Raw genomic sequence first — 17,564 nt, 5'->3', positions numbered from 1 at the left:
TTGGTATTGTTTCTTTTTCTGTGATGATAGTAATCTAGAAGTTTCACTTTAGCTCTTAAATTAGAATAGTTTTTAGAAATTTAGGTTAATATGTACGTAATAGTCATTGCATCTTTCCATAAATATATTACATGAGCATCTATGTTTGTATTGGTAGTAAGTTTCTGAAATCTAGGCTAGAATCCTTATTTTACAAATCCTATGAGAATATAGCCTAAAAGCTTTATATGAGTGAAATATCTGAGTAATGACACAATGGAAAAGTAAATTCCGAATTAAGAAATCACACGTCCACTTGTTTGATCACTATATCTTATCCTAAGCGAGAATTTAGGCCCTTTTTGGATCGATATAGCTAGAAATTCAAACCTATATGAAATTATTTTCTGCTAGCCGCCCCTCTGAGCCTTTATTTAGCATTTTCATAAACCACAAATCCTTTACCCTATTACAAAAGCAAAATAAAAATAAAATAAGCCTACCCATTTTTTAATGAGTCTGAGAATAGAGATTAAATGAAGAAAAGAAAAGAAAAGAGAAAGACCTGTGGAAAAACAAGAATTTGTTAGTTGCTTCAACATAAATAAATAAATAAAAATAATAAAATAAAAAGTTAGAACTCCAAAAACATAATCAAATGAGTTAAAAGCCAAAAAAAAAAATGGCTAAGGATGGAAACAAAGTGTAGAAGCAAAGTAAGAACAAGGTTTTCTCTAGTTGCATATTTTTAAGATCCCATTATCTCAGATTTGTTCTTTTGAATATCCATTTCCTTCCTTCTAAAACCATCACCTAATCCCCGCAACACTTAATAAAGACCTTTAGCTCAATTAGGAATAGGTTAGTGTGATAGTAAGTGGCAGATGTGTTTAATCAACCTCAGCTCCCTTGTACGTCATTGAGATTGTGAGGAAAAGTGTGCCCACTGCACACTGGAGTGAGCGAAACTTGAGTGTAAAAATTAGAGTATTTTTGTCTTGACATATTTGTGAGGACCTACTTAAGGACGCTATTCCAAAATTTCAGAAATGGATCTGTTATTGCATTTCATAGCATAGTTCATTATATATATATATATATATATATATATATATATATATATATATATATATATATATATATATACATTTATCCGTAGATAATTTGATTATTATGCACCTATTAGCTTAGGTTTTGAATTGATTATTATGTATTCATTGCTAGTGAGATGTATAGATATCAGAGAATAAATAAGGAAACAATAATTTTATTTCTTAGTTGTTGTAATATAAATGAAGTTTGTGAGTATCTTCTCTGTAAAACTTTCACGAGGTTATAACTCGTCCACTAGGGAATTCCTAGTGGTTTAAGGTATTAGTGCATATGGTCAATGCAATCGCACTCGGCGAAATGAGATTAGTTAGAACTCTATTTTTGGTCACTTATTTTAATTTCTCATCTTTGCTTGAGGACAACGAAATGCTGTTTGGGGGTGGTTTGGTAAGAGTCTAAAACTGTAGTTTTAACCCCTTAATAATATTACATTTAGACCAATTATGTTTATAATAAATAAGAGTTAGTATTGTTTACGTACTTTTGTGTATTTCAAGTTTTGGAGTCAACTATATGAACAAATGTCACTTTTGCAAGAGAAAGAACCAAAGGTTGGTTGCTAAGAAGTTCTATGGTTAAAACCTAAGTTTCAAGGAGAAAAAACATTTTTAAAGCCGAGTCAAAGCTGAAAAGTCAAAGTCAACGCGGGTAGAAATAGAGCATAAAAGTCAACAAAACTTCCGCAAGCCGTATCTTTGGATTCATACCACAGAATTGGGCCTACTATATGTCAAAACGACTGGCTTGGAAAGAGCTTCCTAATGGTCTAGGCCTTAATCTAATAAGAGGAGTAAAAGTGGACAAAAAGGTTGTTGCAGTAATTTCTAACAGAAAAACCCTTTTTGGACTTAAGTAATTAGGTTTTGGGTTTGATTTAATGGCCCAAAACATAACTCCAAAGCCCATGCACGAAATTGTAGACCTAGTCTTCTCCTATATAAAGAGGACTAAAGGCAAAACTCTAAACATCACCCATTAGTTAATTAATTTAGACTCCTACCTCTTCTCTTTAGTTAAAAACATAGTTTTATGTTTTATTAGCCTAACCAGTAACCACAATTAATACAATTCAAATTATTTTCAACACAAGTATTCTTTTAATTATGTTTTCTTCTTATTATTATTTATTCAATGATAGTCTAATGAACCATAGCTAAACCTCTATTAGAGGGATTTGATTGAAGCTGTGATGAAGACTTGATGTATTAGTATAGAATAGTTGTATTTAAGAGCTTCAAGTCTAGAGGGTAGTTCATTCACCATGAGAATGAGTTTCAATTTCCTCTCATACTAATTATTAGTTGCTTAGAGATGCCATGAATAATTAGGGATAAAAAGACCTAACTTTTATGTTGAACTTTGTGTGAAAACATAAAAATTAGGATTGTAACAAACTCCATACTAACATATTAGGGATTAATCAAGGTGGATATCAAATCTCCCTAATTCATTCTTCATATTCACATCTTATTATTTGATTGTCGTAGTTTAATTTAAAATATAGTCAATCATAGTTTTCACAATATTAGTTATATTTAGAATAATTACTCTCATAATGTTGAATTGTTAATCACTAGTAAAATTAGTTATGTTCTAAGCAATTAGGAGTGGAACGAATTCTGACTCCAATTTTTTTACACGATAATCGAGAGTAAAAATTTGATAACAAAAGTCTAAATTATATTTTACTTCTGCCTAGTTAGTAGGAGTAAAACTTTATTTTAGATTTATCACTACGCTTGAAGTCATGTAATCTTGAAGTCATGTAAATGATGTAAAGAACAGTGAGGTAAATGGGAAAAAGATAGTATTTTCATAAAATACTGCATGAACCAAAGCCCAAACTTCCCACCAACAAACCAAAGTACCAAACTCCTAGCCACTCCCAAATCCTCAATAAGTCAATAGACTGAAGTACTCAACACTCGATCAACCTAGCTGCTTCTTGTGATTGTAGCCAAGCAGAGCACAAAAAAACTCGATTACCAAACTAATTTGTTACTGAAGATGACCATAATGTGCATGTGAAGAAGACCACAAAATCTTCATTCGCGAATTTATAATTCACTACCAACAAACCAACTCTCAGTGCCCACGCACTCACAAAGCCGTTAAAATATGCTCACATACTTGGTGTGTCAGTATAAGTAAATTTCATTTTTTTTCAAGGAAAAAGTACAAGTAATGGCATTGATTTACTGATATATTCTCACTGTATGTGCCCTATATGTTTTTCTTGCCTTGTACCTTACAAATTTAACTTTAAGAAAGCTTCTAAGAGTACAGGGCAACGTTCATATGCGCAGAGCAAGCCAGCAAGTGGTCATCTCACTCATTTGTCTCTATTATAAGGCAATACTGACTACTGAGTATGATTGTATGAAGCCAGATCCAATTCAATTACATGTATATAGAGATAAATGTTTGTATTTATGTTCATGGATTGGTCTCGAATACTACCCACTCTTCCCAGTCCAAAACCACAAAAGCATTATTCATCAAGATAAAAAAAAACATACAAAATTAGCAATCTTATCTCCAAGAAATGCAGGAATCCTTTTTTTTTTTATGATAAATCTCCATGAATCCGCTTATCACATATTCACATGTTTAAGATCGCAAAGATTAACAAAGTGGATACTTTCCGACATAAATTGGGCCAGTTAATTATCAAAGAGTTGGTGGTATATCTTACTCGTAGGACTTCGAATTCCTGATATGTCGCCCAATATTTTCTGATGTATCAAAATATTTTATGCACTGGACACAACATCTTGATCATATTCTCATATTTAGAGCTTCATTTTTTTTTGGTTAAGTTTTTTTCAGATAAATATTGTTTTGGTTAAGACTATTGAGCTTAATGTAAACTAGCTAATACGCTCCAAATATATATTTTCGGAAAAAATGTGAAGGATTAAATGTGTACTTGACAACAGAAAGAAAGTGTCAATCTATCTGGCAATCAGAATAAACGTTTTTATCTGACCAACTCAAATATTTTCATGGAAGGATCTTGTCTAAAGGCATACATTGCAGATATCAGTACTGTACCTGTTGGTTTAAAGAGGAGATCTAGATATGTGAAGAAACGTGGAATTTCAAGTCCGAAGAACGAAACTTTGTTTATTTAAGATGAAAGTCTGAGAGAAGGAACTGATATATACAAGACTCTCTACTTTCTACTGGAAGAGATTGCCTAATATATAGGACTCAATACTCGTAGTGGGCATTCCCACTATGAACTTCTAAACTGAAATACATAACTACATGCTCTAAACTAGCTAACAACCAAATACCAAGTCAAACATGACACATAGCAAAAACGTCTACCCATCACTCTCCCATGATGCAAATGCCGCAACACCTAGAGAAGATATGAACTTAACAAACTTTGGATATGATAGTGCCTTGGTGTCGGGGCAAAAACTGTAAGCTACAGATCTACCAAAATACTCTTGAGAAACTGACCTTCTGAATATCACCACCTATAAAATTATGCCCAGAATATTTAAATAATGATGAATTGGTTTGTTTGAGATGTTAAGACTAAACCACTTTTTAGTTCAGTGGCTGCCTACATACCTGAGAGGAATCAAGTCTCTGAAAGTCTACGGAGTATAGAGCTTTTAATGTAGTTTTGTTGCTGAAAAACTCTTCAATATGTAACCATCCAAAAACTAGGGAATCTCTGGATATGGATCATTATCCCTAGTTTTCAGTTACATTAGATATAGTCAAAATCTCCAGATTCTGTGAGATCCGAATGGTCCTTGTTTTTAGCTGATTACGGGCTTATAGTGAGGCTTGGCCCACATGCCATGTTGTGCCCTGGCTACGAACTAGGGCTAAGCCTACAAATTTGAAGGGTCCAGTCTGAGTGCCATATCCAGAGAACATGCCTAGCTGGTCCATAGAGACGTTGTCTGCTGAGCATTCTGTGCCCTGGCTACGAACCTGGGCTAAAGCCTGCAGATATGAAGGGTCTAGTATGGGTGCCATGTCCAGAGGACATGCCCAGCTGGTCCATAGAGATGATGTGCTACTGAGCATGCCATCGAGTTGGAAGTCTCACTGTCCAACGAAGCCCCAGAATAGGAGGATCAGATAATTCCATGCAGACCATTTATGAAGGTCCACACATCGCCCCCTCTCTGTCACACGGAGCAGCCACGTGGCAGAGAAGAGAAAGAGAATGTTCTTAATATTTGTATTTGGATTATGTAGATATAAGATGTCATGGTGTCTCTTCAGCATCCTTCATCATTGATGCCTCAGAGCGCTGAATGCATAGAAACTGAGTCTGATGCTTACGAACATAAGTGAGTCGTATTGCAAAATCTTATGTGTGTCCGCACAAGTGTCTCTAGTTAGGCCCCAGTGTTTTGGCAGCATATGTGAGTCTTGAGGAACGACGTTCGTAAGCTTATGCCACATAAATGTTCTCTAATTCTCTGTCTTGAGAGCATGAAGCACAGATAGTCTAGCTTGAGGATGTATGATCTTGAGCTCATCAACGTAGAGAGAAAATATTTTCATTCAGTCTGTAGAGTTTTGGACCTGGAGAAGTCTTGGAGATGCTTAAAAATTGAGATCCGCCTAGTGACGCTGAGGTCAGTCCCAGTTATATTATCAACGCGCATTGTTGTGTTCCACTCCGTCTTCTGTACCACCTGATGTTGTGGGAGTTAAGGGTTGATGCCCCCTTGCTTTGACTTTATACCATCTTCTGTGATGATTCACCATGAAAATCCTGATGTTGCTGCTGGATTAGTGAGCATGAGAGGTGTTGAATACTGAAGAGTGTGACAAGTAAGCTTTTGGGAGTCGCTCGATATAGTGTGGCCTAAATAATGAGACCATGCTCATGCCAATGTGGAAGGAGAAGGTACTCCAATTCCTGAGGCTGTAGATATGATGTACAGTCTGCTAGCTCTAACCATGTCTTTGGTTGCTCAAGGAGCCACAAGATGAGAGACAATTTTGGAGATAACCACCCTGATAAGAGAGTTAGGAGGGACCCTTGTTCTAGTTAAGTGTCATTTCAGTATGTTGAGGAGGTCTTGGCTAAGTATTCCAGTCCTTTCTGTGAAGCTTGCGTTGAAGCAGAGTTAGAGCTTCAGTGCTTATAGGACAAAGTTGCCACTTTGTTGGAGGGAGCCCAACAACTTAGAGAGATTAGCCACCCATGATGAGATGATTGTCTAAAAATTTAGAGATGACTACTTTAACTGATAGGCTTAGTGAGTCCCAAAATATTTTACAAATTGTCGAGTGTGACCGTCGTCTAAGTAAGGAGCATACAGGTCATGTTGTGCAGGAGTATTGGCATGTATATTAGCAAAGTAATATATAAAATGCACGACATGAATATTAGCAAAGTAATATATTACCGCCCCCCAATACTACATGTGGATATCATTCGCATGTAGTGTTGAATAAGAATCGACAACAAATCGAGGTTGTGCAAGTTCTGTTCACAGAATAACTTGGTTGAATGATGCAACCGGGCTGAGCATGTTGTCATACTCAGATTATATATATTGTATGACAGTGTGAACTGTAGCTAAAGAATAACCCGATTGAAGCGTAATCAGACTGAGCAGTTTTGTAAGAATGCTCAGATAAAATAAGTCTATATAGTTGAACCCTTGAAGGTGTTATCATAGACATTTTTGAAAAAGATTGTCCCAGTTAGCGTGAAGCGTAGCTGGGCTGAGTTGTTTTGCTGTGAAGCTCAGATATGACATTAATGCACAGAGTTTGATTCTATACATATTGTCTTCGGTTTAGAGGGTCAATGTCATACAACCGTACCAAGCGATGTTCTCTATCCAAACTTGGTGGCGCCTCCAAGAGATAGATTGCATCAAGCACTTGGGTTTTTTAAGTCCTAAAAGTTCAGAGTTACCCAGTTCACAAATAGGACTGAGCTAGAGGGTCAACGCCATTTACTCGGACCAAGGTACATTGCGCTTCTGTACTTTAGCTTTTTGAACTTCGGGGATTTGTGTTTCACACCGAAGCTAGGCAAGAGGGTCAAAGCCATATACCTGGACCCGATACTTTAGTCGTACAAGACATTTTTAAAGCCTGACGCACTTGCAGCACTTGCCTTATCACCTGCCCAAGTCAATGTGGAGGGTTTTCACAAACAGGAGGATCGCTCAAGTCTGTACCAAGCCAGAGGGTCAATGCCATTCACCTGGATTATAGAATTTGAGTTAGAAGAACACCAAACTCAACCAAGCACGCTGAGCGCTTGAACTTGGATTATAACAAGAAAGGTGAGGCTCCTTACTTGACTAGGCATGCTAAACATTGGAACCTGGATTTTTACAGGGGGAGTTTGATTACCACATTAAACCTGACCAAGCGCACTGAGTGGCAAAACTTGGATTGCAGAATAAATGGGAGGGGATTAGCCACCAGTCCCATTTTAACCAGGCGCGCTAAGCATTTGAACCTGAATTTTGTAGTAGCAAGTAGGAGGTAGTTCACTGATTCTAACTTGACCAGGCGCACTAAGCACTTGAACCTGGGTTTAGGTTCAAAGACTAAGCATGTAAGAATGATTTTCTGAGCTCAGCTTGAGCTTTGCTTTGCAAACTTTGGTGTTGCAGTGAAAACCTTGTGGATTTTCAAAATCTCATAAACACTTCAAATAGTAGTTCAACTATGGCTGAGAATCCATATCAATCAGCCCAGACTTTCCTAAATTAATTGTTGCAAGTGTTGAGGCTTTAACGCCCCCATCATAGGTTTTGATATGCTGGAATGGTATATCAAAAATATTATGGTTCTGATATGTCCTTACACGCCCCCAGATTAAACTGTACTGAGGTTGATCTTTTCATTAGGGGCCTTAAACTGGCTTCTCCATTTGCATGGATTGATTTGCATTGTTGCGACTGATGCACTGTTGACGCCCCCAGAATTGCGGTGGACTAACAACATTGTAATTGATACGGTGTTGAAGAGATATTGACCCTTGATTTGGATCGAACCTTAAATGTTCCCTATGTATGGGAAATTTAGAAGTCTAATGAGAAATCCAGCCCAACGATATGGTGTGTGATATCCAGCCCGACGGTATGTTGTGGATGATCTAAGAAAACTCTGTGAATTGTAGACTAGATCTCTGCCTATCTGCTCGCACCAGCAAATCCTGAACCATTTCTGGAGGCTTCAGAGTTAGTTAGTTGTACAGACCAGACTTATCAAAAGGAAGAGCATTTTTGAAAGCTTGTGCAACAACGTCATCTGGGACAGTGTTGACCTCTTTGAGCAGCACCCTGAGTTTTCTGACAAGGTCTCAAATGCTTTCTCCTTTCTCCATGTGGAGGTTGAAAAGAGTTCCAGAACCTTTGATGGTCTTCCTGTTGTAGTGATAATGTTTTGAAAATTTATCAGCGAGTTGCAGAAATATATGGATTGAACGAGGACGGAGCTCGTTAAACCATGTCAAAGCTTCTCCGCTAAGGGTAGCTTGGAACACTATGCACATCAACACATCATTGTTGTTAAAAAGAGCCATAGACGATCTGTACTTCATCAAGTGCTCATCTGGACAACCATCTACATCATCGTAGGTTGGAAATGAAGGTTGTTTGAAAGAACCAGGTGAAATGTAATCTCTGATTTCATCTATAAAAGAAGATTCTTCAAGTCCTTTGATTGCCAGTTTATGTCGCTTATCTTCCCGAGTAGCTTTGGAATCCATGACATTTCTAATGAGTTCTTGGACTCGCTGCTCATTCAAGTTTTCACTATTTTCCTGCAGAGCGACATTGTTCGTGCCGACTCTGTGGGTACGGTTTCTCCTTTCAGGGCTCCAACCTGGCTCAATAGAGTCGTGCCTATATCGCCTGAAATTTGCTTCAGCCCTGCGTGGGTTTAGCTCTATGGTTCGAGCATGACCACCCACAGAATTATGGAGGGCTCCGATTCTGTGGCTTCTGGCCCACTGTTGTCTACCTCTTCTATCTCCAACTCTCTGATAACCTCCATTAGTCCTCCGGCGAGTGTTCCTCGAACCATTGTATCTGGATTCTGAGGAATATTAACCTCCAGGACTACGATCAAATCTTCTGTTACCTCGAGCTGGTTTGTATTGTCCTCTCTGTGGTACCGGACTACGAGAGCGTTGCATGTCACGCTCTAGATCGATTTGATCCGAAGAGGAATATTCGGAAACTAACACTGATCGTTCCTTGGAATACTGGGAACGTCTTGATATTGATCTACTTCGGTGACGCTGTGGGCTACGAACCCGTCCTAGTACAACGTCAGCTCCACCTAAACGTTCCACAATTGGAGTTCTGTGGTTTTGGGTGCGGCTGGAAGCGTGACTCCTTGGATGATGCCTCCTTCTAGGAGACACGCTTTCCGCGGTGCGAAAGATTCTGGCGAGTTTTTCTTCCCTAGGCCTTTTGCCTTCATTTCTCCTAAGCAGATCATTTTCTCTGGTCAGCTTGAGCAGCATAGACATCAGAGTTTCTTCACCAGATGGGTGAGCACTTTGGCTCAGATCCTAAGGGCTCGATTCAGGCCCAATGCGCTCTTGCAAATGTCTAAGCAGTGTGGATGGTCCAGATCTGGTGGAAATAGCACCCGACCTAAGCCCAAGGCGTTGCTGCAGACGCTGATGCAGTATCGAAGGTCTTGCCCTAGTAGATACAAATCCGTCTCCGTGTGTGATGACTCGAGTATCCATAGTTGCATCTTGTTCCCCTGCTGGAATAGTAATTCGCAGGTTCTCCACCAAATCTTTTTCTTCATGCTGGGCGTCCAGATTCTGTGGTGGGGAATCTGACGCGTATGCTGATGTTAAGCATGAACATCGTCAGCAACTGTGTGTTATGCTGTCTCAGCATTAGGAGGAAGGTTTTGTGCAATTTCTGGAACCTGACTGGTGTCAACCACCTTTTGATTTCTTTTAGGTCTACCAGTAGCCATTGATCGTGATATTCAATATAATAAAAGAGAAGAACGTGGTCGTGGGTTCGATCCCCACAGACGGCGCCAAAAGATGTCGGGGCAAAAACTGTAAGCTATAGATCTACCAAAACACTCTTGAGAAACTGACCTTCTGAATATCACCACCTATAAAATTATGCCCATAATATTTAAGTAATGATGAATTGGTTTGTTTGAGATGTTGAGACTGAACCACTTTTTAGTTCAGTGGTTGCCTACATACCCGAGAGGGATCAAGTCTCTGAAAGTCTACGGAGTATAGAGCTTTCAATGTAGTTCTGTTGCTTAAAAACTCTTCAATATGTAACCATCCGAAAAACTAGGGAATCTCTAGATATGGATCATTATCCCTAGTTTTCAGTTACCTTAGATATAATCAAAATCTCCAGATTATGTGAGATCCGGCTAGTCCTTGTTTTCAGCTGATTACGGGTTTATAGTGAGGCTTGGCCCACATGTCATGCTGTGCCCTGGCTACGAACCAGGGCTAAGCCTGCAAATTTGAAGGGTCCAGTCTGGGTGCCATGTCTAGAGAACATGCCCAGCTGGTCCATAGAGACATTGTGCTGCTGAGCATTCTGTGCCTTGGCTATGAACCTGGGCTAAAGCCTGCAGATATGAAGGGTCCAGTCTGGGTGCCATGTCCAGAGGACATGCCCAGCTGGTCCATAGAGACGATGTGCTGGTGAGCATGCCATCGAGTTGGAAGTCTCACTGCCCACAATTGGTCCAACGATGCCCCAGAATAGGAGGATCAGATAATTCCATGCAGACTATTTATGAGGGTCCACACACTTGGTAAGTCCATCAGCTACCTGTTCATCCGTTGGAACATACTTCATAGTGATAATTCCTTTTTTAACCATGTCTTGAATAAAATGATGACATATCTCTATGTGTTTTGTCCTCCCATGCTCTGATACCACAATGTTGGTTTAAAGAGGAGATATGTGAGGAACTGTGGAACTTCAAGTCTGAAGAACGAAACTTTGTTTATTTAAGATGAAAGTCTGAGAGAAGGAAACTAATATATACAAGACTCTCTACTTTCTACTGGAAGAGACTGCCTAATATATAGGACTCAAAACTCGTAGTGGGCATTCCCACTATGAACTTCTAAACTGAAATACATAACTACATGCTCTAAAATAGCTAACAACTAAATACCAAGTCAAACATGACACATGGCAGAAACATCTACCTAGCAGACTAACAAATATATTTGCATCAATTCTCATCAGTACCAAATATATTTTCCTATTTTTGGCTAGAAATCAATACAAAAGTCGTCCAACCTAACGGTAACATCGACAACGAAATTCCAAAACCAACCTCAACGGCACAAATATTGTGCCCTGCCTTGAATCACACATTCATTTCTCATGATCAGCCAAGCATTACACATGTAACAAACCCAAGTGGTAAACCTGAAATAATCCCCAAATCCAAGCCTCTTTTACAAACAACAAGATCACATTCAGCACTAGTCACGGTGTTCAGCCAACCCACGTTGCTCTTGCTCCACTACACATTAAATTACACGTCCCCAGAAACTGCCACATGTAAGTACTGACTGTAGGAACCGTTATGGTTGCATGTAATCGACTACAAACCGTGAAAACCCATGAGCAGCGGAATAAGGGTGTTCACGATTTTGTTTAGAAATCATACATTTATATCAGTTGTGATATCTCTGAGAATACGAATCAGCAACATCTTGATCATCTGTTGTATTCCTATCCTTGAAATGGACGTTGTGTGGGCAACGATCTACCAACCCTTTTTTTCTCTTTTTGCCTCTCACTCACAAGGTCAGAACCGAATTTGGAATTAATATTGCTTGAGCATTCACTGAATAATTTGGTCAAGAGAAAAGGGTTCCATGAGGAGAAATTAGGATTAGGTCTCCTGACGGGCTTAGGCTTCCCATGTTCACCTAGAACACATGGCCCAAGTCCATCAACAAATGGCTTATTCCACTAAAGGTCATTGTTGCACTACCACCCTAATCCCAAATTACGGTTATGGGCTCCATATTATATGCTCGTTGATCTCCCCGTGTTAAGATATTGAATACCCGTTGATTAAGTCAAATTACTGACAACTACATTAATCAACTTCTTATGTCCTTGAGTAGTACCACTTAACCTCATTGTCATGTCGGATTAAATCCACCTGCAGAATTTACATGACAATCCTTATGAGCTCCTCAAAGGGACATCATCAACCCGACTTCTTACAGGTCACAAATTTCTTCTATAATCAACAACACACCTTACATACAATGTCATTACCCAATCCATCGAGTCTGTTGATTCACAAATAAATCTTACTCATTGATGATTTAAAGCAATGTACAATGCACGTAAGTGTCCGTTATTATATCCGGATTAAAAGAACAAACATCCATAATAACAGAGGTATTTGTTCTCTTATATAGTTAGTATAAAGAGAAACAACTTTACTTGATCATGTTCAATATACACAAAGTGTACTAGTGTAATCCTGTAATCAAGATAGACTAATACCAGATTATACTACAATCATACCAATGGTTTGTCCAAATCCATCTAGATTGTGAACGTTTAGTTATACTTTATAAGGTACTGATGATATGATCTTCTATGTGTCACCACACACCATATCATCTACAACATAAAGTATTAGACGCATGCATATAACTAATAACATATATAATATGCATAATATTTGCCCATATGATTCTCATTCAAAATATAAAAAATTAAAGTTAATACAAAAGTAATGTTTTTAGTATATAACCCTATCACTGACGTGGTAATAGGCTCCTTCTCTTTATAAACTTTTCTTTCTTTCACTATACATTCCTCATTTCTCTTTCTAAAAAACCACTCCTTTCAAAACACTTCGCCCAAAAATCGAGCTACATCCTCAAAACGATGCCGAGTGCTAATAATCGAAAGCTACTAGTAGAAATATGCAATGCAAAAAAATTAATGCCGAAAGATGGACAAGGAACGTCGAGTCCATACGTACTAGTGGACTTCGACGGACAACGAAGAAGAACAAAGACAAAAGTGCGAGATTTAAAACCGCAATGGGATGAGAAGCTTGAGTTCTTAGTTCATGATACGGAAGCTATGGCAACTGAAACATTGGAGATTAATGTTTATAATGATAAGAAGACTGGTAATAGAAGTACATTTCTTGGTAAAGTGAAGTTATCAGGTAGTACTTTTGTTAAAACTGGTTTAGAAACACTTGTTTATTACCCGTTAGAGAAACGGAGTGTTTTTTCGCAGATTAAAGGTGAGATTGGTTTGAAAATTTGTTACGTTGATGAAGATCCACCAGTAGTCTTTGAAGCCGCAGCGACAACAATGGAGAATTCTAAAGCAAAGGAGGAGAAAGTGGAAGAAGAGGAGAAAAAGGAAGAAGAAAAACCAAAAGATGACGAAAAGCCGCCGGAGAATTCAAAACCAGAGGAGGAAAAGCCGGCTGCCGTAGCGGTCGTGGAGAATCCATCAATTGCTCAACCAGACAAGTCGAAAGTAGAGAAGCCAATTGCGACACAGAAAAGGCGTGATTCGGGGGTGAATGATCTAGAGCTGCAGTCGCTTGGTAATCGAAGCTGTTGTACATATGATTTAGTAGAGCGAATGCCGTTTCTATATGTTCGAGTTTTGAAAGCAAAGCATCCGAATGTTGAAGCTGGGACATCTATTTACGCAAAGCTTGTTATCGGAACTCATAGTATTCGTACTAAGAGTGTTTCTGATAAAGATTGGGATCAAGTCTTTACTTTCAATAAAGAAGGCTTGAATTCATCTGCATCAGAAGTCTCAATTTGGTCAGAAAATTGTGACTAGTGATGTTCAAGCCGCGGAAAAGCAGTTAACAAAGCTACCAATTGGCTTGCTTGAGGTAGGCATCCGTGGTGCCACTGATTTGCTTCCTGTGAAAACCAAAGATGGAACGCGTGGCACTGCTGATGCTTATGTGGTTGCTAAATACGGGCCCAAATGGGTTCGCACGCGAACAACCCTGGATCAGTTTAATCCGCGTTGGCATGAGCAGTACACATGGGATGTGTATGATCCGTGTACTGTACTGACTATTGGTGTATTCGACAATGGGAGGTATAAGCGTGACGAAGCAGGAAAACCGGGCAAAGATCTACGTATTGGCAAGTTAAGAATACGATTATCGACTGTGGATGCTAATGGGTGAGACACAATTAGCCTGGTGGTGGGAAGAAAATGGGTGAGATACAATTAGCTGTTAGATTCTCATCATCATCGTGGATGAATTTGCTCCAATCCTACACTACTCCAATGCTGCCAAAAATGCACTATGTGAAGCCTTTGGGTGCAGCCCAACAAGATATCTTAAGACACAGCTATGAAGATAGTCACTGCTCGGCTTGCAAGATCAGAGCCGCCAATGGGTCAAGAAGTGGTTCAGTTCATGATAGATACAGATACCCACATGTGGAGCATGAGAAGAACTAAGGCAAATTGGTTTAGAATTGTTGGGTGTTTGTCCCGCGCGGTAGAGTTTGCACGTTGGTCAGATGGATTCGTACATGGGCATACCCTTCAACTACTGTTCTAGTCCATGCTCTACTTGTGTCCATTGTTCTGTGCCCACATTTGGTACTACCAACTGCCTTCATTTACGCATTCTTCATTGTCTCATTGAGATTCCCAAATCGTCCTCGATTACCGGCAAATATGGACCCTCGGATTTCTTATGTCGATGCAGTGGGCTCAGATGAACTCGATGAGGAGTTTGATACATTTCCTACCACAAGGTCGGCGGACCAAGTTCGTGTGAGGTATGATCGGCTGCGGGCATTAGCAGGCCGGGCTCAATCATTACTTGTTGATATCGTAGCTCAAGGTGAGCGCGTGGAGGCCTTAATGAACTGGAGGGATCCACGCGCAACGGGAATATTTGTGGTGTTTTGCCTACTTGCTTCCCTGGTCTTTTATGTTGTGCCATTTAGAGGATTTGTATTTGGAGCTGGGTTCATTAACCATTTATATCTCATTTTTGATATAGTGCATGTGCATCTACACTATAATAAAGATCTTAATGGCACCAGAACATTATCCTGATAGAATATGGAAGCACGTTCGCACGAAAAGAGATTACCGAGTTGGGAGCTTCTTACTATGTGTGAACCGAGGAATAAATAGAACAGGATCAACAAGTTTCTTCATAATCGGATGGTTTTGAAGCCTAAACAACGTCGTTGACACAGCAAGTACAATTTCCAGATGTATCCACCACAACTCCTTACAGAATATGCTTGGAAAGTTTCCTATGAGAAGGTTAACTTACACATTTTCACACAACTGGTTTGAAAAATCAATTAGAAGATATGCCCTATTATCTTCCCTACAGATGAGTGAAGGACAAGCACACTGGCATTAGTTACTTGAAATAACACAGAACAGAAAAACACTAAGTGGGTGTTTGGTTCTCATTTTTTTAAAAAATCATTTTTTCTTAAAAAATATTTTTATGAAAAAATATTTATTCTAAAAACAGTTTTTCAATAAACATGTTTGGTTGTGATTTTTCTTAAAAACTATTTTATCAAATCAGATTTCACACTATGCTTCTCGATATATTTTGACTCATTTGCTTTTTAGCACCCAAAGTGTTTCCTTAAAAGAAAAATAGTTTTTCAATTTGAAAAACAAGTTTTACCTAATTATCATAAAATAAGTTTTTGGGACCAAAAAAAAAATTTTGGATGAAAAACTATTTTTTTTTAAATAGAAACCAAACACATTTATTTTTTCAAAAAATATTTTTTCACCAATAAACACTTTTTAGCAATAAATAATTAAAATCCAAACACCTCCTAAATATTTTTATGAGAATAATATCTTAAAAGAACACGTTGTTCAGTGATTCAGTCCCTTTGTATATCAAATATCTTAAATTTAAACAGGAAAACTAAGAAAGGGGTTTTCAACAGGACTGGTATTTACATTTATGAAGCCTGACGTGTATACAGTACATACATTAACTTCATCTTTCACAATTGTGGATTAGGTTTCTCCCAAACCACAGCAGTATCAAACTTCTCATAAAAAAACGCCTAATGTGGTGATAATGATTACCACACACACTGAAGGACATTTTACGAAAAATTGTTCAACATAATACAACTGTGGCTCGTGGGTCCTGGGAAACAATACAGAACATCACAATTCACCCACCCCATCTCATCTTATTAGCCACCCTTCCTTCCATTCTTTTAGTTTTGCTTCTACAGGCTAACTTCGATTTGGGTACCACTACTAAAAACTCATACAAGATATTTCAACAAATGAAACAAGAAGTTAATCCAATTTAAGAAAATCTCTTTACCTGCAAGCGATGTAAAGGCAAGATGCTGTATCTAGATTGCGCTTGCGGCCCCTAGTGAAATTGCGGTCAACAGCTAACTTCAAATGAAAGGTACAGTTTAGATAATCGACAGTCTTATAAGCTACTGGTGAGCTAACAGTAAATTTAGATGTCAAGGAACACACCTTATAAAAACTAAGAGCAGCATTAATGATAGGCTCTTGGCCGGTCATGCTTAAGTTTTGTACCAGGGCTGAGATTTCGTCTCTTCCTACAATAAAGGAAAAATGGCAAATGTAAACAAGAATGTAATCTATTCCATTTAATTAAAACAGACAAAAGAAAACACACCATTTGCCAAGGTCTTTTCACGTGACTCTGAGTTGCCACTTTCAACACTCCTTATGTATCTACCAGACAATTGGCTCTACAAAATAAATACAAGTTAGAGATTATCCTAAAAGAAATATAAACGAGAGAGAGAGAAGCAGACCTGTCCACCGGCGCCTTTGATAAAGGTAGGTTCATCAGTGAACATATCAGAATCAACAACTTTTCCACAAGAAGCACAACATCTAAGAATAACACAAAAATAAACAATCAAGTTTCAAATACGACATTAACTTTGACCAAACAGTGGAAAAGAATGCTTACATGAAACCTTCATCTCCACAAATAGTTTTAAGATTTTTAGCACAATGTGGACACCAACCCATTGTCTAGAAATTTGTATAAGAAATAAAGAGATGGTTTTGGTGATTTCAGCAGGTATATAAGGATGTTTGAGGGGGTGGCTAGGGTTATTTCTTTTACAAGGAATAACTTGATAAGTACTCTGATGATCTGATCTCTACACTATCTTCTGATAGCCGGGTCATTCGGACGCCTCTCAACTCTTGAGTAGGCAAATTTAAATCTCTTTATTTACTTAATTTAAAAATACCTCCCTCACTAAATTTAGAATAAGTCCTACTTTTATTAATATAATTTCAATAAAGTCTTTTTGTTTATTAATAATTTAGAAACACCTCTCTAATGCCACTTAAATTAAATAATTACCTCATTTTCCGCATTGAAATTAAAACAAGCCCTATTTTATTATTGATAATTTAAAATAATCTTCCTAATCTCACTCAAATAACATAATT

The 17,564-nt window shown here is 38.3% G+C and overlaps 1 protein-coding gene and 1 pseudogene across 2 annotated transcripts; one reads left to right on the top strand and one right to left on the bottom strand.

Moving 5' to 3' along the window:
- Window positions 1–208: 208 nt before the first annotated feature.
- On the bottom strand, window positions 209–17,287 carry LOC147516160 (transcription factor IIIB 60 kDa subunit-like). 2 transcript variants are annotated; one of them, XM_086594556.1, is made up of 6 exons: window positions 17,071–17,287; window positions 16,910–16,991; window positions 16,768–16,843; window positions 16,602–16,687; window positions 16,438–16,514; window positions 209–544 (listed from the first exon to the last, which is right to left on the bottom strand). In XM_086594556.1, exons 1-6 carry the CDS (start codon window positions 17,130–17,132, stop codon window positions 490–492), a joined length of 438 nt encoding a protein of 145 aa, XP_086450682.1. In that variant the 5' UTR covers window positions 17,133–17,287; the 3' UTR covers window positions 209–489. The 2 variants fall into 2 exon arrangements, with proteins under 2 accessions (XP_086450682.1, XP_086450681.1); XM_086594555.1 differs by having other exon boundaries at window positions 209–445; window positions 17,071–17,283.
- Window positions 12,591–15,170, top strand: LOC147516161 (multiple C2 domain and transmembrane region protein 14 pseudogene; annotated as a pseudogene).
- Window positions 17,288–17,564: the final 277 nt, after the last annotated feature.

Source organism: Coptis chinensis, chromosome 2 (assembly GCF_015680905.1).
Source record: "Coptis chinensis isolate HL-2020 chromosome 2, ASM1568090v1, whole genome shotgun sequence".
NCBI classification, from domain to species: Eukaryota; Viridiplantae; Streptophyta; class Magnoliopsida; order Ranunculales; family Ranunculaceae; genus Coptis; species Coptis chinensis.
The sequence above is the reverse complement of the archived record's forward strand: the minus strand, read 5'-3'. Positions and strand labels throughout refer to the sequence as shown.

Excerpts from the sequence above, each read along its gene's own strand:
- LOC147516160 (XM_086594555.1), bottom strand. The coding sequence starts at position 17,132 with ATGGGTTGGTGTCCACATTGTGCTAAAAATCTTAAAACTATTTGTGGA. Across the intron at positions 16,844-16,909 it reads TCAAAGGCGCCGGTGGACAG|AGCCAATTGTCTGGTAGATA; the intron begins GTCTGCTTCTCT and ends TTTATTTTGTAG. Across the intron at positions 446-16,437 it reads TGCCTTTACATCGCTTGCAG|GGTAAAGGATTTGTGGTTTA; the intron begins GTAAAGAGATTT and ends CTTTTGTAATAG.